A 25,972-nucleotide genomic window follows, 5' to 3' on the forward strand; every position below is an offset into this window, starting at 1 on the left:
TTCAGGCGCGAACGCTCGTGAAGACCATGCCAGAGATCACCCCATGAACGCTGGGCAGAGTGTTCTCGAAGGTCGAACTGGCTGAGATCCTCACGTGGCGCAAGCCTAGTCGACGCCGGGTGCTCCTCGCGAAGCCCACGCTCACGTGCGCTCGGTCCTTTTTCTTGGTATTCCTTTCTGGTAACGCTGTACTGCGGAACTACAGCTCTGGTGTTCAAAGATGTTCCGTTTAGTTAGGTGAGCATTTCGAACTTCGCCCTTTACACCTCGTCAACCCGGCCGCTCAAAAGCTAAACCCCAGGCCAAGCTTTTGCGTTCTCAAATTTCTAAGAAGTGGCAGTCGGACTTTGTACTGCCTCTTTATCCTTGAAAGATTGCCTCGTGGTTTTAATCCACTCCATTCCTGCCCAAGAAAGGAATACATTTGCGCTTCATATTCTAGGTACATGATGTGTCTGGATGCGCATTTGTTGTGGTCAGCTGACGTAATATCGTCACTCTCGTCCTACGTCAACTAGCCTTCGCTCTCTTGCGTCCGAAGCAGAAAGGCGTATCAATATTGAGCACAATAGCTTTATAAGGCGCGTAATTCGAAACATTTATAACGAACGCTGCTGCTTCGCGTACGATGAAATAGTAGCTGTTGTGATATGAGTATGGCCTGAAAACCGTTGAGGCAGCCCAGGCGGCCGTTTTTCTGATGAAGACGACAAAAAAAGAAAGAAGCCCGTGCGTTAAGATTTCGGCGCACGTTAAGATCCCACGTGACGTATGGTAGTCCGCATCCCTTTACTACCGCATACCTCGTAGCCCTTGTGCAGCCCTCAGCACGTATGAAACCGTAGGTGCAGTTACAGTCCTTGCCAAAATTTTCTAGGCCGCGCCAACTTCCGGGCCACAAAGAATTCAAGTGTGACCGAACTGTTTTATGAAGAAGGAAAAGTACTTTCGCCAAGCACATTTCAATCTCGCTCGAGAGACGAGCTTGAATTTTGAATTCCATGTAATTTATTAACCTTTGTTATGTTCTAGAAGCTTTTGACAAACACTGTACGGGGATGCGTAGTACTCAGCGATTTGGACAGTCTAAAGTTGTTTACTAAGATTATATTCGACACTCCACCGAAAATGCAATGCCGCACAGAACGCCCCCGTCCCTAGCATATTTCGTGCCACTGTTCTAACAAGCTGCATTTCACCTGAGCCCAGATAAATTTATTTACGCGAATGGAGATAAACGACCTTCGTGGCACAAAGCCACGTCAAAAGCTGCAGTCCGGAGTTGCACGCTCGTTGCAGGCCATGGAAGCGTCAGTTAACGGCAACAGTCAACAGTCACGTTCTGAAAACGCAACCATATATACCACACGGTGCCGATTCCTGACACAGCGATCAGTTCCGTCGCATGCCACAAGCCTTGCATCTCCCTTCCGCTGCAAGGGGAGCAAGTTGTCGATCTAAATGAACGGCCTCGCGGAATTTGTCGGCCGGCTCACGTCTACCCATTGTCGTACAATGTGATGAAAATGATATCGGTCGCGGTGTACAGAGGGAGCCAACATGCGCGTTGAGTCACACAGCTGCTGGGGTACTGGCTGGAGTAAGCGCGATTGTGCGCGGTTAGCGGGGGTTCACTGGCCGGCCGGGTTCTGACTGTTGCCGCAACTGTTGCAATAACTTTAAAAAATGACGTCATTTCACGTCTCATTCAACCTAACTGCGTGACGCGCCGTTTTTTTACATCCATGGATCACAATATGGCTTTTGCGTCGGTAGTCTGAGCATAGCCTTAGTCGCACTGGTCAGCGCCCAAATTTCCAGTCGTAATCTAATTGCGCATGGGGGTAGCGCTGCAATGCGTTTCAACAGAGCCGTGAACGCACTTCCAGTCAAAGTGGCTTACGTTTCACTATCGACGCACCATTTTATCGACAGATCAGGCGCTTGAGTCACGCACTTGATCGACAAATCCTTTCTACCCAAGGCGATTGCAAGCAACAGTCGGACAAGCGCGGCGGACTGGGGGCGGTATAACCGTTGCGGTGGCTTTTGCCTGACGTATAAAAGGAAGCGTCTCTGTATACGCGCGGATTTCGCGTGCACCGTGCAACTTGATGACGCCTTGCTGTACTTTTCAACGGTGCGTGCGCTGACGAACCCCAGGCTCCACCACTGCGGCCCGCGCATACGCCACAAGGGTCCGCGCAGCATTGCGAGCGGCGGGTGAAAGCAGCGCTTCGGGTTATGAAAGACGTTGGCAAGCGATCCGCATCCAGTCCCCGCACTCGTTGTCGATCACTCGGGCAAAACAAAGACGCGCGCCGGCTGACACGGCCAGCGCCTTTTTCAAACCTCGGATGCCTGCCCCGTCCCGTTCGACAGGCCGCTTGGAACCGTGCCGCTTGGCAGACCCCCGCGAGTAACAGGAAGCGATCGCCGTGTGACGTATATACACATTGAAATAAGATGTGACAGCCAGACTTCAAGAATAACGCACGACCTCCTGAGCGTGGCATGCTTTATTTATTACTGCTGACACGAGCTGCCTCGGTCTCCTTGCGTTTTGCTCCCCGCCTTTTCAGATCCTTGTCAAAAATTTAGTCGGTCAATCGTTATGAGCTTGCGCACAATTGTCCGTGCTCTATACACACGTCTTTACAGGCATGAGCCCCAGCCCTCCCTTGGCGTCTGTCATAGTGTACTTTCCTGCAGGAACCTGCCATCACATTGCACGTCGATTCCTTCAAAACGGGAACTAGCCCGCCCTTTCCCTGAAATTCTCCCCAACAGTGGATCACGTGTCGGTTTTTTATCGGGGTAGATTGAAGCAAAATTGTCGCTGCACTTAATAAACGAGTTGCCGAGCTCGTAATAATTCTCTCTGGTCTACAACAAAAGCGCAACAAAGCTTTGTGTATTTTAAAGTCGAATTGATAAACATGGAGTAAGAATTCTTACGATGAGCTGTTCATACAGCTCGGTTGGTGCAGAGGTTCTGCGGAACTTCATACAGAAATCTGAAATAGCTACAGAATATTAAAAGTGATTTCACTAAGGTGAATGCGATGGTATACTCTTTAGCGAGGGAAGCGTCGCTTGGTTGTTCCTGGTTATCTTGTTTTTGTTTTAATTTATTAACATCAGTTTAGCTGCCGTATCTGGGTCAACGGACGCGCGTTTAGCTTGGCGTCGTTTGCGATCTTGAAAAGGTCGACGCGCGCCGTCGGGAATCGATATCGGTCGAGGCACTCAGCCGTCCATTCTCTGGAACTGTTATGCCAGACGATAGAGGCGATGAAGGGGTAAGACCACGCACACTATAAAAAAAATTCCCTCGCACTTCCCCGAGGGGGAGAGTGTGTAAGTGCGAATGCACGGTTGTTGATTGCGCGATTACGGTGGATATCGTGATCTTGGAGTGGAGAGGAGGCGCCCAACACCCGCAGTCACTGAGCGGAGAGAGGAGGAGGAGAGTAGCGCCCGCCGTTACGGCGAGGGCTACACGAGCGCCCTCACGCGTCGGAATGCGGAGCGCCCGCTACGCGAGCGAGAGCTCTCCCGCCCGAAGTGGAGAGGAGGCGCCCAACACCCGCAGTCACTGAGCGGAGAGAGGAGGAGGAGAGTAGCGCGCGCCCATCTCCCCCCGTTGCTAGGGAAGACGAGGAGCGCGCGCACCCGCAGCTGTTGCTATGCGGACGACGGCGGCGGACGATTCAGGCTCGCTTAAGAAGTGCATTCGCACTTAAAAGTCACCGCAGCTTTTTTTCACCATAGCGCTTTTGCCTGACTGCTGCTTTTTGTTCGGCATGGTCCCAGCGAGCACTCAACCGAGATAAATAGGAGATAAAAAAAAAGGCGGGCGGGGGGGCGAAAACGGTGCTTACGCTAGCTTACAAGTTGATCTAGAAACTTTAAACCACGTAGAAAGGTTTCGTATCTCAACAGAATTGCTAGGGGAAGCTCTGGTTTTTATTATTATTATATTTTTTCACTTTTACCTTGGTTGGAAAAAAATGGCTCGGCTTGCACTCGTCGTGCAAGGCTGGGGGAACAGCGAAGCTTAGGGGCGACGTAGGGTCGATGGTTTAGCTAAGTTTTGGTAGGTTTCGCGATGTTCTTGCTATGCTAGGCTAAGTGTTGAGGGGTGAAGCTGTCTAGCCGGATTTTACAACGCCTTTCCGGTCGGTCCCCCACGCTGACAGAAGATCCCAGGTGGGGATGAAGCTAGGTCGACCCCCAGCTCCGCTGTTTCTCCAGCCTTGCACCACGAGTGCAAGTTGCGCCAATTTTTTTCTTTTTGCCTTTTAGTAGCCCAAGAAAGACTATAACCTATAAAATGGCGTAGTAAGGGCGGTGCGCATACGCACCCCTTACTCACACTCGAGCAAGCGCGAAAGCCGGCTTCACTGTTACAATACCGCATCTGCGGTGGTGCATACTTTACATTCGGCAGCGTCTTCTTCTTGTTTTCTTTTTTTATGTTAACGCTACCAGAACAAGCCCAAGCTTAAAACCTGCTCCGCTTTAAACAACACAAAAGAAACAGTTTCTGTTATTTTAAAAAAATTAGCGTTTTTTTGCTTTTCGACCGCTCACATCTCTAAAAGCAGCCCGCACGCTGGCGTGCCTGACACCCCTGGGCGCTGCCTAGCGACGCGTTTGATCGTGCGGCACTCCTTGCCTCTGTGACCTTGATTGGCTGGTTCGAAACAAAGACCGTATCATGTATGTATATGCATATCTATGTAACTAAAGGTTGTGTTTGGGGGGAAAACGATCTTATCTATTAACGTCCTTCCTTGATCGCGCGACGTCCTTTCGTTCTGTTATCTTGATTGACAGGCTTCACACGCGACAGGCGTGATTCAGTTAAATGGTTTACCTAGCGCTCTCGCACTTAAACAATTCTGGTGAGAAATGTGACGCCCAAAACAACATCCTATGTGCCGTGCACATTATGTTGATTTTGTCGGGACAGCGCGCTGTTTTCGCGTGTAAAGTTTATTTTCCAGGTACGCTGTGAACCCTTCACTCAATTTAAAAAAAAAAAGCAGATAAAACGAAGTAATCATTGCAGCAGAGAAGCAAAAGGCATAAAGGTGATTCGCACTGCGTTATAAATAATTTTAGAGAGGAGTGGTTACGTGCAAGTGCTTTGGGCTTCAAGAAAAACGTGCTAGCTTTGTTATACTATATGCACCTTCGGGGTTTGTTGCATATTCTCCGTGGATCGGTATTGCATCCTGTTAGGGCTTACATTTTATTGCTGGAGACTCTTGACGCGTCCACGTCATGCCGACGACGTTGCACAGTTCTAGTGTATTCTGCGAAAGTCTGTCTAGTCGAAGGGGTTAATGCGATTAAGTTAGTAGCGTCTGCTTGCTTGGCCAGGAAGTCAGTCAGTCAGTGAAAACTTTATTACATATTTCTGCGGTGAAAATACATTTACTGGCAGGCGTTCATTTTCTATCAAAGTAACGGGCAGTGGTAAATCACTTGGTCATAGAAAGGATATGAGCGCTGCTCGTAGAAAAAATAAAAATTGGTTTAATACACCGGAAAAACATCTCGTGCCGGATTATGTAAAACGACGGCCGTCATTTCGAAATGGCCCCGTGTAGGCGTGAGAAACGCGTGATTTTCTTGCTTCGGGAGTACTGTGAGCACGCGACAGCAGTCAAAAAACAAAAAAAAGAAGGAACGAAAAAGAAGGAAAACGGGGAGTTTCGGCACGAAACGGCGGCTGGAACCGACGCACGCTCCCGAAGCAAGAAAATCAGACATTTCTCACGCCGACACCAAGTCATTTCGAAATGACGGCCGTCGTTTTACTGACCTCAGCCCGTGATAAGGACGGGAACACCTGGAATGATCTCTTCGCGTGTCAATCACTTAATACTCTGTCGTGTGAATTAAAGAAGTTTTTTCACACGAGTCAGAACTTCGTGCGCAGTCATCCTCATGCATGTGACCGGGGCACATTGTTACGACAGGATTCACGTGAGAATGGAGGTCTGTAGGAGTCTCCTTCGTCCTGCAGCAGAGATAAACGGACTAATGAAGGTGGCAAATGATATTACATATGGAGAGTCAGTCTATTTTACTTGCGTCTGCATACGTATACGTCTCCACCATCGCTCTCATGTCATGGATTGTGAAGTACACCGAGCAAAATTTCTGCCCTCATTCGCACAGCATCGTTGCCCTGCTTCTCACATCGTTAGCTTTCTTTGGCTATAGAGTAACCCAGCAATATCTGTCTGTAACGCGAAAAAGCGAGACGCCTTGCATCTCAATATAAATGCATAATTGGTCAAGTTGACACATTTAGCCGGAATAATAGTGCAAATGTAGATTATCGGTACATCCGCACCGGCACGGTACGGTGTAGGATCATGAAAAAAGCAAAAAAAAAAAAAGCGCGTGCTACAATGCACTAGCATTGCATTTATGTGTGGTAGTGAAGCTGACCTTAAGGAAAATCGGTTTCTAGCGCTGTGTGGGGATTCGTGGGGCCATCATATTTTCATGTAAGTCTGCTTTGATTTCGTTGCCCCCTGTAAAATATCACGCGTTTGTGTAGTAGTGATGCCGACCTTAAGGGAGTTATGTGTATTATCCACAGTAAACCTTTTTCGAAATTTCAGTACCGTTATTTTTCTCTCTGCGGCTGAATGCTGAGTAAGACAATGATGTTGAGACTACCGACGCAAAAGCCATATCGTCATCTACTGAAGTAAGAAAACCGCATGTCACCAGGTTCGGTGGGCTCATACGTGAAATGACGTCATTCTTTAAAGTTATTACGACCGTTGCGGCAACAGTCTGCACCCGGCCTTGTATATATTTGTATAAAGTTATCATGCCTTGTAAAAAATTATCATGCGCTTAGTCAGCGTCCCGATCGCATCACAAGCACGGTTAGAATTCCAAGCCTAGTTTAAACAAGTTTGGTTTGCCAAGTTCGGAAGAGATTTCATTTTGGGGGCGCTTTTGCTGGCCGATCGAGTCGCCGTCCTCTCTGGCAGGCACTGCTAACGGCTGGTTGGGTTGTAACCCCTGCTCATTTATTTTTAATTGACTGCAAACCTACCGTAGCGTTGCTGGAGCGGGTGTTGTTCCCCTGCCCTGGTTCGTCCTTTTTTTTTTTTTTTTTCTGGGAGGGGGGCGGTGATATGGAAAAATAATTGGAAGAATTGGGTTGTGTTACACTTCCTTCCATTGCCTGGCGGCTTGGAAGTGCAGCCGACTCTCGATAATTCGAAGTCGCTTAATTGAAATTTTGGGGTAATTAGATGCGACGTGCTGGTGCCGGCAATTTTACCTGCAATCTAATGGAAGAGTATGCTCGATAATTCGAAGATAAAACCCGTTATATCGGTTAATTGGAAGTTATTTCGAATAAGAGGCATCGATGTGACCGTCCTTTGTCGATAAAATCGAAAGTTTTCCAGCGAAAAAACGGGGCCGTGTTGTGTACTGGTGTCGGAGCCCTCGCAACTTAGACAGCGTGCACCACTCGCGCCGGTGTACGCATCCCCCTCTTTTCAGGTCCTAACCCTTTGTTGCGCACAGCCCGTGCGAGTAGGTTGCGCGGTGGACGATTCCGGCTTCGATTTTAGCCAGAAGTCGCAACTGTCATGGTCAGCGCCTGTCCTTTTCGCTTTTCTCGTCCTGTCCCTTGCGCTGTTTTAATCCTGGATCCTTACCGGCTCGCCCAGCTTCGCACTCTTATCAGGGCAAGCCGTGTCGTACGCTCGACGTGGCGACGAAAGTCGAGATTCTGAGCGGAATCAGGAAGGGAGGCCTGTTGCGGAGTAATAATAATGTTGTTCTCGTGCTCTTATCTTAATCTGAAGTTCGGTTAATTCGAAGTGTTTTGCGGTCCCCGTGGACTTGTATACTAACGGAAGTCGACTGTACGTGGTTTCGAGCTGTGTGGGGCTGGCTGTGAGCCAACTCACCGCATAGTCACACGGCAAGTATCGCAACGGGAGGAAAGAATAAGCGAGAAAACGTAAGCTGCCCGAGATAGCCAAACACTCGTGAGCAGAACGTCATGTTCCTTTTTTAGCACGCACTCATGTATGCAGACCGCCACTTGAGACTGCGAGGGAACGCCGTGACCTCACGCCAGCGCTACGGTGATGCACGCCCGTGTATTTATTTATTAATATTTCTATTTAGACAATACTTGAACCTAGAATTAGTTCCAAGTATGAGTGGGGAAAATGTCTACACTGCATGTCAGCCAGACGCAACTAACAATATTTAGTCTTCAAAACAAACAAAAAAGAACAAGGAAGACAGATATGATTGATTTTAGGGTTTAACGCGCCGACGCAACGCAGGAGATGAGGCCCGCCGTAGTGGAGGGCTCCGGATTAATTTCGACCACCTGGGGATGTTTAATTTGCGCCGAAATCCCGTACACACGGGCGTTTTTGCTTTTCGCCTCCATCAGAAAAGCGGCCGCCGCGGCCGGGAATAGCAGCGTCCCTTTAAAAGGACTCTGCAACACTTTAGATAAACGCTTTCACTCTTTCCTTCGCGTCTGGAAGCACTGCGAAAGCTATAGTTATCACCAGCACGGAGCGGCACTGCGTGATTTGCTCGTCGCACCAGATACGTCTTCCGTTTCTGCTTTGTTTTTGCGGCTTTTTTTAAAGTTGCTATCGAAAAGCGTTCATTGCTGCAACTAAAGAAAAACCGGCCAACAGCGGCTACGTGGCCTCAGTGACGTAATTCGAGCGGTCGAAGCACGTCAAGACCAGGAAAGAGAAAAATCTTCTGAGCGACTTTCCAAGTTATTTGATGAGCATAGAGCAGTAATTTTTGGGTGAGGTGCTTTGCGACCCCATAATTTAAGTACTGGGTGTGTTGGGTGACTACGTTCTGCAAGCATTTAAGATTTCAAAAAAAGTTGAAAAAATTGTTGCACGGTCCCTTTAACACACACACTCCTGGCAGCTCGTGACTACTCGTCGGTACCGTGGGATATATCCGTTGTGTCCCGTGCCTCCCTCGCAGCTACAGGCGTCGACATTCACGCTGTTCCTTTTTGTGAACTTGGCATCTGCTGTGTGAACTTCACCTAATCAGCACTATACAATGGCACGGTGTCCCCGATAAACATCTGATAAGCCCCTCCGTCGAGTTTCGACTTGTGACGTCATAAATATCTCCAAACGCATTGGCCACTCAGTGTTTAGCATTCCACCTATCCTCGGACTCTCTCCCTCTCCTTACCAGCCAATCAATCAGCGGCGATGGTTGAAGCTTCTTGGTATTTACTGGCTTCACAGTATGCAAAGCAATTTCGTGCCTGCAACTGGATCGCTTACATTAATCGATGGTCCTGGTTCAATTCCCTTTAGGTCGTCTTCTTTTTTCTTCATTTAATATGGAATTCGTGTGTTTTTTTAATTTTTTTCCTGGCAGCGGTTGTTTTAAATCGTGGATCCAAAAGAAGCGCACAGTGGAGTAAAACATGATTGCGGAGCTATGCACGGCATTATACTGTGTTACCAGTGCTTTTGCCGCGAGAGTGCGGTTTCTTTTATTCATTTACTACACAATTTGCGCTGGGCATTATGGAGGATAACCGCTGGCCGGCATTCAAATTGGTTACAAAGCGGCGGCGGCCATCTCCGCTGCTCCTGTGGCACCTTCGTATACGAACATCACGCGCGATGCTCCGCGAAATCCTCGCGGCATAAGCAGGCGTCGGCGGAGATGAATTGCTCGCACGCGTAACCATGCACTACCGTCGGCACATGCGTGGTGTTTTTTTCTCTTCACACCTTCGTTGTCCCACATCTCGCGAAATCGTGCGAGCGGCTTCCACGGAGGCCAAGACCTGCGTGACGCCTACAACGGTAGGAACGCAGCACGTCGTGCGGCCGTGCGGCGTGCAGAACGCTCGAGCGGGACGTTTCGGAGAGGCGCCGTGTGCTTGCGGCCGGCAGGTGCTGGAATCGTGTGCAGCGCGACCCGAAACGTCTGCGCGCCACACGCGTACGAAGGAGTCCTTGGCGTTCCCTGCGGCGTACCTCGTTTCTTCCTGCTCCTTCTTACGCCCATTCTTTTGAATATTTCTTCGCGGTTTTTTTTCTTTGCCTCTCGTGTGAGCGCATGCAGTGCATCGTAGGAGAGAGTTTGTAGTTTTCGTTGCTCTTTTTTTTTAAGTCGGCGAAAGTTTATTGGCTTTTGTATGTTTCCCTAATGTTCTCCGCTGAATTGTTTCCCGTTATAAGCGATGAAACTGATTATTGATTGCCGATTTGCCACCTGATAGGTTACTGCGCAGAACATTGAATTCAGAACATTGGATTGGATTGGGAACAGGCGGGAGTAAGGGTTAATAGAGAATACCCCAGTAACCTCAGATTTGCTGATGACGTTGCCTTGCTAAGCAACTCGGGGGACGAATTGCAAAGCATGCTTACCGCTGTGGACAAACAGGGTACAACCGTGGGCCTGAAAATTAATATGCAGAAAACTAAAGTAATGATCGATAACCTCGGGAGAGCACAGCGGTTTCAGATAGCTGGTGAGGCAGTGGAAGTGGTAAGCGAATATATCTACTTAAGCCAAGTTGTGACCACGGATCCCAACCATGAGGCAGAAATAATTAGAGGGGTAAGAATGGGGTGGAGTGCATACGGCAGACATTCTCAGATAATGAATAGCAGCCTACCATTGTCCCTGCATCTTACCGGTATTCACCTACGGGGCAGAAACTTGGAGGCTTAAATTGAGGACGACTCAGCGAGCAATGGAACGGAAGATGATAGGTGTAACACTAAGGGACAAGAAGAGAGCGGAGTGGGTCGGGGAACAACGCGTGTTAAGGACATATTAGTAGAAATTAAGAAGAAATGGTCGTGGGCAGGGCATGTAATGCGAAGGCAAGATAACCGTTGGTCATTAAGGGTAACAGAGTGGATCCCTAGAGAAGGCAAGCGTGGCAGAGAGCGGCAGAAAGCTAGATGGGCAGATAAGATCAAGAAGTTTCCGGGGATGCATTGGTCGCAGTTAGCACAGGACGTGGATAATTGGAGATTAATGGGAGAGGCATTTGCCCTGCAGTAGGCGTAGACAGGTTGACGATGATGACGATGAGGAGGAGGAGGAGGTTACTGCGCAAGTATTGTTTGGCGTAATTTTCTCAATCTGCCATAGAGCACATCATCATGTCGGCGAAATTGGTGGCGGCTACTGAAACGAGCATTGTCACTGACATAGTATAGCGAAGTAGTTTAGTTGATTAGGTATACCAGCGGACATGGGTGTACATGTGCTATGATTACGCGCGATGCCATGCAGTCTTTTCGAAATAAGTTTTATTGTACATACCAATTGTTTGTACCAACCCTCCCTCTCCAGTAGCCTCCATTTGTTCTCTCTACCAAGCAAATATTTTTGATGAATTGACTAGGAAAAATGCCACAAATCACGTGCGCGTGCAGGAACACTGCCATCTTCTTACAAGCAGCGGCGATTTAGCTTAAAGGGGCCATGCAGGCAAAACACAAGTTTGGTTCATTCGAAAGATTGCCTCGTTAGATCGTACTGGCACCACTTTTAACACACACTTCGCTCAAATATATAATTAGGAAAAAAGGGAATGGCCATGCGACCCACTAGCTCATTTCCCGCAACAGAACCTATGATGTCATATGCGCAGCTGTGCGATTGGCTGAGGCCGACAAAAGCAAATGCTATTAGGCAGGGCTTATGAGCTTGCCGAATGGGCTATTTGCGCTCAAATTCAATGCACATACACTTTACAGGAGTAAGAAGTATGGGGTAAACAATGAAAGTTACGAAAATACATGCACATATTGAAGTGCCGAGGCGCAATGCTGTTGGTACTGGTAATACTGGGCGCACTGTGCTTGTTTTAGCTGCACAGCAGCTAGGCCGCCGCTCTGGAGTTGTTTTACGCGACACTGACCGATTGGCGTAAGCGATGTTGTTTTTGTCGTAACCCTGTTTGTCGAGCACACCCCATGATTCACGGCGCGATGACTTTATACCGTAACAAAAACAAGCCAGGTGCAAATACGGTCAAAAACAAAGCAACGGCGGACAATGGTCCGCGGCTCCGTATGGTTGTGCCGTCTGGGAGGACTGACGGTAAGCAAGGCTGCAGAGCCTAATGACGCATTGAAAGTTCGTTTGAATACTCGCCCTTGTAACTTTATGACAGACGCCACAAAAACACACGATTTGGCGGGAGAATCAAAATTTTAATCTAGATCGATTAATTTCTCAGTGAATAAAGCACAGTTTGCTGTCGGACAAACGCTGGGGGCACTGTAAAATGCGAAATCTTTCGAATAAAACAAGCTCGTATTTTGTCTGCATAGCCCCTTTAAATTATTCACAGTAAAACCACAGCGATGTCCAGCACCATTCATGTCTTTGATGTGTTCTTAAATATGATGGCATTTTAAAGCACAGTTAATATACCAAAGTGCGTGTCGACGGGAGCGCTTGTACCGCAAACTCATATGTTCGTGAAAAGGGACATCCCCTTTTCTGAACGCAACGTCCTGTAACTCGGGCGGGATTCTGAATGCGGCTGCAGATAGCACAGCGGATACAGGATCAGATTGCACATTTAGTTCCGAACACAAGTGCTGCATAGCGCCTCTGTACCCAAGTCCGTGTGTATTTCTATGGCGCCCTGCAGAGGCGGCGGCAGCAGCAGAAGCAGCAGCCCCCTTGAGCCGTTGAGGCCGCGGGCTGTATAATGGCCCAGAGTCGGCCCATCAAGATGGTGGTCGTGGGCGACGGCATGGTGGGCAAGACCTGCCTGCTGGTTGCCTTCACCACGGGAGCCTTCCCCGGCAACGACTACGAGCCCACCGTGTAAGTTGCCGTGCTGCAGGGTGAGATGCGGCGCCATGGCCTCGACATAAGCAATGGCTATTTATATCGGAACGTTTTTCGCTTCAGCACGCATGCATCTCTGGCTCGAATGGTTGTACACATTTCGAATCCGTACATTCTACTGCACTTTGCTCGGTCTGACTAAACTGTCGCTTTTGAGACCACGACGTATTTCCTGTTCACGTCGAGCGATTCGTCTATGTGCGTGGCTGTCCGGTTGCAGTTTCGACAACTACGCGGGCAGCTTGCTGGTGGACGGTGTCACGGCAAACCTGACGCTGTGGGACACGGCTGGCCAGGAGGACTACGAGAAGCTCCGGCCGCTCTCCTACCCCGGGGTCAGTATGCACGCCCGATGCCGTAGCTTGGTCATAAGCCGTTCTTTTGCTTTTCCATCCAACGGCCTTGTCTGTTTGTTACCTTCTCTTTCCGTGCTGGCAAAAATCTGCCGCCCTCGGACGGGGTTCCGTTCTACCAAAAAACTGTGGTTGATTCCTCTGTCATAGGAATCGGTAAAACACGAAAGTGAAATGTGCAGCGAAATCTGCAGCTGAGCATGGTTTGCGGCTCGGTGGCTGTCTTGTGGGTGTGCTTGGCGAGCGACGTCCTGCTGGCGGGTCGCTTCGGCAAAGGTGTACTGGCGTCATTTCCGTGACCGACATGACGTCAGTGAAATCTTGATGTATCGCAGCATAAAACACTTTCGTGTTAAAATATAAAACCCGGAAACGAACAACCCTAAGTATAACGTACTCTTTAGTACTAAAGTTGCTTCCCCGCAAGAAGTCCCTGTGTGCAGGGGTGCACCCTTTACAGGCCGCTTACTTCGTTGTACTGCGTCACTTCCGTGACGAATATGACGTCAGCGAAATCTTCGTGTTGCCGCAAATAAAACACTTTCGTGTTACAACCGGTTATACGGTGGGGAGGCCGGATTCGGTCGAGGAGTGACTTGCCGAACCCCTTCCGTCGGGGCCTGTTTGTGCAGCATTGTTTGTGTTTGATTGATTGATTGATTGATTGATTGATTGTAAACTGAGGACTGGAGGTTGTTGGTGAGGGAAGAGGGAAGCGAAAAAAAAAAGGGGGGGGAGTACACCCTATAAATCACGCGCGCCAGATGGCAAGTAACGCCGAAGTAGGCTAATTTGACGAGATGATGAGGTTGTCTTAGTATAGCCTTATGCACAGCTTTAATATCGGCGCGTTGGAAATTACTACAACGGACATGACAGCGCACTGTGCGATGCGGAAGGGTGTTACGAACTTTTCTCCATTTCTCGCTTTTTTTTTTCTTCTCTTTGCCCTACCCGTACAGACGGACGTGTTCTTGCTCTGCTTCAGCATCAGCAGCGAGGCATCGTACAACAACATCTTGACGAAGTGGCAGCCCGAGCTCAAGCACCACTGTCCTTCGGCGCCCTACATCCTAGTGGGTAGGAACGACCACTCATCGTTGTGCCACTAGCTGCGCTGCCGCATGTCGCATACGCCGGGCCCGGCTTGCGGCATCGCTGATGGCATGCACGGCTGCCTCTGCACGTCACCGAAATATTTTTTCGCGGTCTCCGTTTATGCCGCAAGGGTGACGACAGCGTACGTGTAGTCGGCTGCATTAGCGGTTCGGTTACGAAAGAAAGGCGCCCCTTTCACGAGCACCGCGCATAGATTAGCGCTCCAGTTTCGGGAAGGACTGGAACCTGGCTTCGTCGCGCTTAGTGCGAAAAAAGAAGTCAAATAGCGTTTGTGTTCTTTTTTAAATGCAGAGCATTTTAGTAACTCACGATGTCACCCGCGTTGGCGTCCGTAGTCCGCGTCCGCATCGCTCCCCCTACACTATATAAATACTTGCCGGCGCCAGGTTTCGATCCTACGACTCTGCGGGCGGAACGCAAGGTGCACGGTACTCTACCAACTGAGCCACAAAGCCGACACAGAACGGAAGGTTACGAACGTGCCTTATATCCTTGACTCATTCAACCGTCGGCCAGAGGTGCGCCCTCTCCCCCGCGTCCTCCTCGCCTTCTCTCCGTTCGCAACGCCCTCTCTCGCCGCGTTCGGTTCGGGCGCACAACAGGTGGGGACGTGCGCAACACCCTCTCTCGCCGCGTTAGGTTCGCGCGCAAGAACAGGTGGGGCGCTCGCATCGCGCTCTCTCGCCGCGGTCGGTTCGCGCTTAAACCACATATGTCGTTCGCGCGCGCTGCGGTCGCTAGTATCTGTGGCGTGATCGTGACGTCAGCATCACGCGTTCGCGTGGTGGCGATTTCGGCGCTATAACACTCTCTCGCGAGGGGCATTGGATTGGATTCGATTGGCTTGGATTGGCTTGGATTTGGATTGGATTGGATTAAAGTGGATTGTGTTGGATTGTGTTGCGTCATAGCCTCTCCACGTTGCGTCATAGCCGCGGCAGGGGGTTCAGGGCACGTTTCACCATCGACTTCATCGACAATGTCTACGCTGGAAGACAACAATTACAACAACAACAACCAATACGTAATCCATACGACTTGCAGGCGCCCCCCCCCCGCAGAAATGCTCTGCATTTGATCGTGCCCCTCGCGAGGGGGATGTTTTTTCTTTCTCCTTTGTTTGTTAGTTCTGTGTAAATGAGCCTATGCTGTTCTGATCAAAATTCTTCTCACTCTGGTCAGGCATAGCTTTGAGTGCTTCACCGCTAATCCTGAGCTTGCACCGTTACACTGTTTCCAAGGGTACCACTTCTAAAGCGCAAGCTTTCTTAATGGGCCCGATGGCGTTCTGTCAAAAAACCCATGCATTTCCCCGTAGACCGGTTGGTCGACCGAAAAGCTCTGATGAGGTCTATGGACAGTGCACGGCGCGTGCGTGAAACCGGGCTTCCATTTTGTCAAAATGGTTACTTGAAAATCGCGAGAAAGTAACGGTTCTAAATGAGATACCAGAAGGAGTGCAACAGTATACCTTTACCTCATAGGCCACGTACATCAGTATACATTTAGATGGTTTGTAGACGGGTTTGCTTAATGGACGAAAATTCGTCGCGTGGGTTTGTTCTTCGTTTTCGATTTGGAACTTTGAAGGTTTGAAGACCGATCGGATTCACAAAGTTTAACGTACTTTTAGCGAAGGTGTTGGCGCACTTTTGACTCAGTGTTGATGTGAGAAAGCTTTCGCGCTTCTCTCAACCTTCCTTAGGAAGGGATATGGTAGAGTTTTTATTCGCCCTCATACTTCTGTTTACTGTGCATACATAATTGTTAAAAATGTCCTCGCGCTAAGTAATGGCCAGGGCAATATAGTAGCGTTGGGCCAGGGCTAAGTAACACGCTTTTTTCGCAAACGCGTGGTGCGTATGCGCGTGGCCAGCACGTCAACAATGAACTTTCGAATACGATGTAGAACGACGGACGCTGGGTGGAAAATATAATTTGTAGCGTGAGCTACACTGGCCGAGGTTGAGCAGTTTCGCGCGGCTCCTGGAGAGCCGTGCTCCGCATGCGCGAGGAGCAGTGACATTACCCGGCGCACAGAACGTTGCTCGCTGCCCGGCGTCTCTCACACACCCCACGCGCCCAGCGTCTTCGCCGACCTCCATTCCGCACGTGCGGGCCGGTCCACTTGATGATCATGCGAGGGGTGGCCGGGTGTGGAACCGATGGCTCGTGCGTCGCAGCCACACCGGCGTGCGCCTGTGGAACCAACTTAGCTCTGGAGCGATTGGTGACGCTGCGCCGTAGCCGCCTGATAAATAAATATACATGTGTCACGTAATGCGTATACCGTGAGTGTGTCATCGAAGCAGCAGTAAGCATGATAATCAAGCTAATCCTAGACAACCAGGAAAGCTAAGAATAACCAGACGAACCTTAGCTCACGCTACGTATATCCTGGCATAGCCGAGCTATAGGCCACTGCTAATTTTTTCATCCGTTGGTCGTGTGTGTTATGGTCTGTTATGTTATGTTACGTTGTGTTATGTTCTTATGCAACGGATGGCGTTCAACCGACTAAAAAGCAGTTATACGGAAGACAGGCAGAATTCGTTCCAGTGCGACTTTTCGCGGAGCCCCTTTTGTTATGGCGCGTTTTTCGAGCACGGAGGCTTTATTCGTAGCGAAAAAGGCGGACGAGGCTGCCGATTACTCGGAGGCCGCCTGTTTCTCAAATTTCAGGACGCTGTTATTATGGAGCGGAAAGGGCAACTGCTATACCCACTTAAGTTATGTTGACCATCCAACGTATTGCTTTTGCGCGCTGCTAGAAAATACATGCCCGCAATAAAACCCGGCCCTTGCGCTTTGCTAGCATATATCACGCCTGAGTCCTGCATGCATTGATACGTACGCAGGCCGGGAGTGGCCGATTTCACTTGTTTTTCTCGCACCCTAGTGCGTCTGCCTCATTCGCTGTACGTTGGCGTTAACGATAAGCGGAGATAAGCGCGGCAAGCGTAGATAGAACTATATCGAGCGAGGTGAAGGCAAACCCGACAAAGTGGCGCGGGGAGCGGTAAATCAAGTGAGCCGGTTACGGAACATGTACGCACCGCGTATTAGGACCAGCTGACCGCGTACCGGGCTGTACCGACACCGGTATATCCGCCCACAGTTACACGCCTACAGCCAGGCAACGTTATTAAGTGCATTACTTTGTACGTGATTGCCATCTTGGCATACATACATTTGATAGATCTTTATCATATGAACGACAACAAAGAAGTTGCATACATCTGTTTTACGCCTGTCTTGATACTGGTATAGTCAAATGAGAATGCGTGCGTGCGTGCGCGCGCGCGAAAGCTACGTAGCTCTTGTGTTCTTACCATGGAAGCTTAGTAATGTGCCGAAGCGATTACTGAATTAACAATAAAATCCCGCCACCATACGGCGATATGCCTATACTGGTTTAAAGAGGCCTTAATGGAAACCTTAAGTCGAGCTGATAAACAATAAGAAACAATCGGGGGGGGGGGGGGGGGGGGGCAAAGATAGCGTAGCGCCTCTGGGCTGCACAGTACGTCTAAAAAGCGCGTGAAAGAATGTTTCAATATTTTAAGGCATATTTTCGGCGAAATAGTCGCCAAAGTCAACAAAGAAAAGCCAGCCAAAAAGGCACGGAGGGAGGGAACCTGCTCCACCCACTCTGATCTATACGGTCATTTTATTTGCCCACTTAGTGTGTGCTTCGTGCTTCTGAGGGGTAACGGAGCCATGTTACTATTCGGAGACGTGTTACCACATTGTGTCATACCATTTCCTTTACCATGCACGATAGTGGGAGAGGGGCACGCTTTCTTTATCCTTGTACACGTCAACCACCATGCGTAACCGTTGGCTACCGCAGCCGGCGCTACAAGGCACAACGTCCTCTCCCTGTTGCAGCGACCAAGGCGGACTTGCGCCAGGAGGAGTCCTCGGACGCCCTGGTGACCCGTGCGGCGGGCAAGAAACTCTGCTCCAAAATCAAGGCCTACAGCTACGTCGAGTGCTCGGCCAAGACCGGCGCCTGCGTCAAAGAGGTCCTGGCCACACCCCTCTTTCGTCATTTCGTGAGGTCCGCGAGGACCCGCAGATGTGTATGTGTCTGGTCACGGCCGTGTAAGGGCGGAAGAGCGCCTCCGCTCTAGCCCGGCCGTGGTCTGGTAAAAACGGCGATGTTTCAAGATAAGAAAGGCGTGACATGGGGAAGAGTTCGATTGATTTAACGCGCCGACGCTTCGCAGGCTATGAGGCGCGCCATAGTGGAGGGCTCCGGATTAATTTTGACCACCTGGGGATCTTTGACGTGCGCTGAAACCTCGGACACACGGACGTTTTCGCTTTCGTCGCCTCCTTCACAAAATAGGGAAGAGATAACACCGAGAGGTCGGATATAGGCGAAGGAGGCAGGAAGGGCAAAGGATGGAACACGGATCTGTGCCAAAACTTACAAAATGTCATGCTGGGGCAGTCGCCGCTATTCAGCCCGGCAACGCCTATTTCGACGGACCTGTGTAAACTAATAATAATAATAATAATAATAATAATAATAATAATAATAATAATAATAATAATAATAATAATAATAATAATAATAAGCGCTGAAGAAATGCCGCTGATGAGAACGCCTGTGGCAGGTGCACAGCGCCAAAGGGGAAATCCTTCTGTCGCTATTTCTAAGGGGTCATTCGCGCATGTCGCAGGCTTGTACGCTGTACCCGAGCCTGGCCGCTAAGGGTCAAAAATTATGTGAACCTCTTTTGTTTTGATTTTCCTTAGGTGGGTGTGACGAGCTAGGGCAGTTGTATTGCATCAGATACCGCAAACGCGTGGCCCCATATTGGGTAATGAATCAATGCGGTAGGGAAAGAGCAGTTCCATTTTCTCCCCTCATCGGCAATGTTGTCCTTCGTCGGCGTTTGTGCTTCGTCTTCCGGCTTTGTATGTGTCCCGAGTTAAATTTGGGTTGACCAGAATTTAAGTCAAAATGTCTCCGGTCGCGACCTGGCACTGAGAAGAAAGCCAGCTCGGAGTCCGAACGGACCCGCCGCAGTGGCTCAGTGGCTAAGGCGTTGCATGCGCTACTGAGAACGAGGCCGCGGGTTCGATTCCCGGCCGCGGCGGCCGCTTTTCCGATGGAGGCGAAAAGCGAGAACGCCTCTGTGTTCGAGATTTCGGCGCACGTTAAAGATCTCCAGGTGGTCGAAATTAATCCGGAGCCCTCCACTCATCACCTGTGAAGCGTTGGCGCGTTAAATCCCACAATCAATCAATCAATCAATCAATCAATCAATCAATCAATCAATCAATCAATCAATCAATCAATCAATCAATCAAGCCGGAACGGCGCCTTTTCGCGCTTGCATATTTCCCTCCGCCTATTCATGACCGTGCCTTTCGTATACATTCCGCTGCGTACTGCGTTTACACACTCCCGGAAACACACATTTATTCTGCGACGTCAGCCAACGTCCGGTTCTGATAGCGTCGCCATTATTTTTTTATCTCGTGAAACGTAGGTTGGCTTAGGTGTGCACTTCATCGTTACACGGACTTCCTCGTTGTCGGTCGATCGTCAACCAAAGGACAAATATAGAACGCGTGAGGTGGTTTCATTTCCGCTGCCCCGTCTGCGAACAACAATGTTTTTGCGTCAAACTGCACAGATAACTCCCTGTGTAGTCGGATTTCACTGTACGTAAGCTTCTTCATTTTGTATTCGTAACGTCCGCTTTACCGATCAGTATCAATACCGCTTTTTTTTCCTTTGTCAAAATGTCTGGACTCTGTAACTGGGGCCCTATTCTCGACTGCATTAATTCACGGTGAATTCGCCATGTTTTTTGCGTGAGCAAAACGGAAGCAATCACTGACGTATTGCACGTATAGCTATGACGAAATGCAGTGTAATTTGACGCTTAGCTCATAAGAATATTCACAACCAAGCTATCAAATATTGCGTATTAAAGATATAAAAACACTTTGCATGTATTACAAAAATTAGGACGGCAGCTGAGGCTGGCAAGGGAAACACATTTCTTCGTGTTAAAAGTGGCGTCAACACCACAAGGTGATCAAGCAACGTTGATCCAAAAGCGAGTGATTGGAGGGTGTTAACACAGTGAACTAGAATATTCTAGTTCACTGTAGTGTTAAGCTCAAGAACATCACACAATCTTTTCTGTCGTATCTATTTATTTCGTTCGATCGCTTTTAGTAACATGGTTGAGCTGTCTGCTTCAATGCGAGCTCTGTTGCGTTATCACATTCCCGACCGTCACAGCCGCCACGCTATCGTCTGCTGGTATGTTACAAGTTTATGGCGTTATCACGGAAAAAGACGGCCGTTACCATGACGCGGTAAGAACAGCAAAACGGTACGCCTGATAGCGGCAGGGCGTACTGATGCCGCCGATTCGCTCAATCGTCAAGCTCGAACTCAATCAGCGCGGAGTAATGAATAAAAGTCAGTTTTCTTTGTTATTTTTCTCTCTAGTTCGATCATGTGACCAACCAGCTTACTAGGAGTAGTGTAGAGAAATGTCATGCGTTGGGTTCCCATTGTCAAGGAGAGGCTTGCACTGCCCTCTTATGTTGCTCTTACGCCAAACAAATAATTTTTATTTTATTGTCAAACATAACAACGAAATGCAACACGTTATTTGTATGCTCTGTGATCACTGACTTGTAAACAGTCAGAACTATTATTTCTTTCGGTAGAAAACAGCTTTAAACCGCGCGTCATGCTAAACTGCGCATGCTGCAAATCCATGGGGATTTCACGGAGCCGAAGGTCGGTGAAACTATTTAACGGCGACGGAAATCGCCATTTGCAAGCTGTTACGTAACATCACGTCACTTTTGCGCAGGCTGAAGTTTCCAATGCGCGACGTAAGCGTTTGGGCCAACTATTTAATTCCGTCACGTCTTCTCAGCCAATCACAGAAAGGGCGTGCGCCATACAAGCCGTATTGTTGTTGAATAGCAAAATCAGGCCTACGTTATCATGCCCGCTGCATTTCGTCGAGTTTTTCATTTACCGCCAAGAATTACGCGCCTCCAGTAGAGAGAAATAAGGCAAACTTTAAAACTGGGGTCAGTAAACGCCACGAAACGTCAAAATGACGAAAGCACACACAACCGCTTTGTCAACCGGAAGCACGTGACTGAAATTGAAAGCTAATCAGAAAAGACTTCCGGCAGATTCGCAGTTCACGGTGAATTTAATGCGTCGAGACTCGAGAATATGGCCCCTGGGCTAAAAAGGGCATTGAAAGGGAGGGCCCCGAATTAATTTTGACCACCTGGAGAACCTTAACGTGCGCCGGAATCTCGACGCACGGGTGTCCTCGTTTTTAAAGCGGAGCTGTAGTCATTGGATTTAGTATCCACACTGATGCCGTTGTATACGCCCATACGCCCCGCATGAAAGCCAACTTTTTCTGACCATGATGATGAATGATCCTGGGTGAAGTGACAGACAAAAACGCTCCCCGTGGCAGGAATCGAGTCTGGGTCCCACGCGTTATGGAGCGGGCGTCTATTCGATTGCTCCATTTCGACTCGGTCGAAGCGAACCCCAAGCAGCAGGTATCGATTCGCGCCGTACACCCCAAACCCGAACGTTAGGCCTACGGTGTGCACACCCGAGAGTTGCTGTGGGTATTCCAGAAAAGTGGTGCGTACCTTCAGAGTAGCTCATACTCGCACTGTGGGATTGGCCAGCTAAAAAATCCAGCAAAAGAAAGCTTCGCGTGCAAGCATCGTCGTCGCTAGACGGATGCGTGCATGATTTTTGCCTACATCTGAAAAAGAGCCACTGCGGCCGGCAATTGAACCCGCGTCCCATGGTTTCAGCAGTAGATAGCCACTGAGCCATCGCGGCGGGTGATGGCGCGTCTCCGGAAAATGTCAGTTCGCCTTTCGCTTAATATCGTCGAGTGTAGAAGATGTAGTATCTGTTTTGTATGTCGTGAGGGTGACGAGGAATAATAGAAAACGGGGCTGTCTCATGGACGGCGTTATTGCCACTAGTCTCACCAAAGGCGTCGTAGAACTGAGGTGAATAATTGGAATGCAAGGCATTTTTTTTCAAGCTCTTCTTCCCTCCGGAAGACCGCGCGTACTCGCCCACGGCCACACGATCCCCCCCAAGGGGTGAGATCGAGTGGCCGTGGCGAGTGGCTGTGACTCGCCTGGTCCAGGAAACAATGCGACTCCTCCAACTCGCTTCCCCCACTACGCCCTGTGACGTTTGTCCTTGGTTCTGTACCCGTGACAGCGTTTTGTCTCCGATAGCATCTGCAGTATTTGGGGCCGAGGACGCCGCATTGTTCGCACATTGTTCGCATCGCTGATGATTCATGTGCGTGGATTTTCGAGTACCGTCGCTCGGTTGTCAGTTTACTCTTAGTATGGAACAAGCAGAAACGATGGTGGCGCAGCAGAAAAAGGGAGGGAGTGTTGCATTGCCCACTGTGCCACGCCATGGCCACGCCAGACGTGTCACGTGGTGCGCATAACTGCGTTCGCTTCCCCTGTCAGCTGCTGTGCACAGTACCCGCGGTACAATTCCTGATTTTTTGATTGATTGTGGGGTTTAACGCGCCGACGCAACGAAGGCGATGAGGCGCGCCGTAGTGGAGGGCTCCGGATTAATTTTGACCACCTGGGGATCTTTATCGTGCGCCGAACTCTCGTACACACGGGCGTTTTTGCTTTTCGCCTCCATCAGAAAAGCGGCCGCCGCGGCCGGGAATCGAACCCGCGACCTCGTGCTCGCGGTACACTTCCTGTTCTACAGCCAGTGCGACGTGAGTTCGAGTACCAGCGCTTAAATGTGCACGCGTGCGCTTACAGAATTTTCAAATTTATCCACATTTCTTATGGGGGCGTTTTCTGGCTATTTGCGCACTTCATGGTTTTAGGTTCCATCAAAACAGAGGTGCATGACGTGCACGCGTTTGTAGGCAACTATAGAGGTTTTGCAGCGGAGCACAAGGACGCCGGTGCAATCTCGGCCGCGGAGGTCGCCTTTTGTGATGGAGGCGCAAAACGAGAACGGCCGTGCCTCGAGATTTTGGCGCCACGGTGCGCCTCAATTCTTAGGTGTAGCTTTTGCCCAGAACTATGAGTAACGAACTGGGGCTGCGCAAATCACCGCCGTGGGGCCCCGTTCAGTCACGAGGCGAAAAGATCACAAGGGGGCGCGGAGGTCTTGTTGTCGCAGCGGAAATCGCTCTTGTTCGGGCCCATCACATGGGTTCGATCCGGTGTCCCCATCTTGTACGCGATGCGGAAGGTGATCTTACTGCCCTTGCCGCCACTGTATCGGAGTTACACGGTGCCTCTGCGACGCAGTCGTGTAGGTCGCGTGCATTGATCTTTGGCCCAGAGTGCGACATCCAGGCGTCGCGGCTCGCTTTGATGTTCGGAAACCGAGCGCTGGTGCGTAGATGCATGTCGGATTACCTTGCTTTCCGAAAAAAGCCGCAACAACATATATACGCGCGTCGGATCGCACCTGCGAAACGGAGCTGTGCCGCATATGTGTAACCACCTTCGGGACAGAGGGGAAACCGTATACAACCCCAAAGATCACGTACTTGGGCTGTACGCTTGAACCACGCCATATTTCCTTGTGCCACCAAATGTACTATCGTGATACACCGAAATACGAACAACGGAGCGCGTGGTTTTCAGTACACGCCGCGCATCCTGGCGACGGGCCGCGCATGCGCAGTGCGAACAAATTACGAGAGTTCGTGACCAATTTTGATGTGGAAAGACCATCGTATTTCCGTCGTCCGTTGGGCGCTCAGTACGAAATAAAAAAATAAAGGAACGTAGCTGTGTGCGCCGTTTTCACTCATCGCAGCAACAAAGTTAGATAACGTTTGCGTGAGCGGGCGCCGAACGCGGTGGGAAGACAAACCAAAGCGCTCACACGCCTGACGACGGTGTTTTCATATCAACGTTGGACACAAACCTTCGTCACTTGTTCGCACTGGGCATACGCGGCCCGTCAACCAGGATGCGCGGCATGTGCTGCGCGCTCCGTTGTTCGTATTTCAATTTATCACGATAGTACTTGTGCCGATATATGAATACTGTCGAGTAGCGGTGTCGATGTGCCGGGACAACTCTGCTGCACACCAAATCCTACGAGGTGTTGGAAAACTTCCGGCAGGTTGATTTCTCACTCGGTCTCACGCGATTGGCTCGGCGCGCATAAACGTCACGGATAACTGCTGACGTGAGACTACATGAATCACGTAAGACGCAGTGTCGGAAAATTTCAGGTGGGGCTGTTTTTTCACTTCTCGCGTGATTGGCTCTGCACGCAACTATCCGTGACGTTTTTGCGCGCTGAGCCAATCCCGTGAGACCGCGTGAGAAATCAACTCGGCGGAGATTTTCCCGCGCCCCGTAGGCTTTGGCCCCAGGTGTACGATAGCCGGGCGGTACCTGAATTTATCCCCGTTTTCGATCTTTTTCAGGTTTTCGAGGAGGCAGCGCGAGCGGTGCTTCAGCCCAAATCTTCGAAAAAGATGAAGCCGACCTGCAGGTTCTTATAAGTGCCGCGCGGAGCCTGACCAGCGAAGCGTTCTGGAAGAGTTTATTTTTGTAGCATGCTGTGCACCGGGAATCCGCTGCACCGTTTGTAAATAGACTACACATATCAGCATCAGCGTCCAGCCGTCAATGATGTATGCACGATTCAATCGCACTGTCACGCGCGAGAACCAATAAATGCAAAGCGCGTGAAGTTTTGTCAAATGTGCGATTTTCTCAGTTTCCCCACTTAACTTGAGTGCAATCAGCTCTGTGGTGCAGTGAGCTGGGAAACTTAGCTGCAAAAGAAATGACGCGAAGTATCGCCGCGAATAAAAATGAGCACTAGCTCTATTTACAACCTCAAAACTGAGATTTAAAAATTGCGCAGTGTGGTTGACTCGCCAACTCAGTGACGAATATTGTTGGTCGACTACTAGTGACGCATGCCATTTCTGTGACGTTCCCGCACAACTCTGACTCGGATAAAAAAAAAACAATGTAACTGTAAACAATCTGCGTAGCGCTGCATGCGGACCTGATATTATTTTTCATCTGTGCACTCGTTTCGAGTTTTCTTTCGTTCTTGCTGTTGTCGCAGTAAAGCTTGTTTGGAAACTGGGGCTCATAGTTCAGGAAGTTATTTCCTGCGTCAGCTTTTTCTCTTTTCCCTTTTTTTTTTCTCGCCAAACTGGAGACGTTTCTCGTCCGGTTCAGTCTGTTTTCTTCTCTTTCCTCGCTGCAAAAACGGACCCCATCGGAAGGGGTTCCAGGAAAAATTGCTCCGGCCTCTCTTCCGTATAACCAGTAGTTAGGAGAACGGAACCCCTTCCGTTGAGGTCCGGTTTTGGAGGACAGAGAAAAAAAAAGCAAACACCTCCACTAACGTAAAACCTGGGGAGGGGGAAAGCATGCAGTGTATTTTTGGCGCCATAGCGGTTTGGCCAACGGAGATGAAACCGTTGGGGGGTAGAGGTATACAGCGTTGCTGTAAAAGTCCCTTGTCTTTGAAGCACGAAGCTCTCTAGCGCGGGGCGTAAACGAGTGCACCGGTG

General features: G+C 49.7%; 1 protein-coding gene across 1 annotated transcript in view; it reads left to right on the plus strand.

Moving 5' to 3' along the window:
- Positions 1-25,142, plus strand: part of LOC144169949 (ras-related protein Rac1-like) — a 39,025-nt gene extending 13,883 nt beyond the window's left edge. Inside the window, exons 2-6 of the mRNA XM_077699406.1 lie at positions 12,701-12,879; positions 13,124-13,238; positions 14,219-14,336; positions 18,267-18,403; positions 24,863-25,142. Of these exons, the coding sequence (XP_077555532.1) occupies positions 12,761-12,879; positions 13,124-13,238; positions 14,219-14,336; positions 18,267-18,403; positions 24,863-24,940 (567 nt within the window). The 5' untranslated portion in view covers positions 12,701-12,760 and the 3' untranslated portion in view covers positions 24,941-25,142. The remainder of the gene's footprint in view (positions 1-12,700; positions 12,880-13,123; positions 13,239-14,218; positions 14,337-18,266; positions 18,404-24,862) is intronic.
- Positions 25,143-25,972: the final 830 nt, after the last annotated feature.

This window comes from Haemaphysalis longicornis, unplaced genomic scaffold (genome assembly GCF_048455015.1).
Source record: "Haemaphysalis longicornis isolate Haplotype H1 unplaced genomic scaffold, Haemaphysalis longicornis Haplotype H1 scaffold_2, whole genome shotgun sequence".
Lineage (NCBI taxonomy): Eukaryota > Metazoa > Arthropoda > Arachnida > Ixodida > Ixodidae > Haemaphysalis > Haemaphysalis longicornis.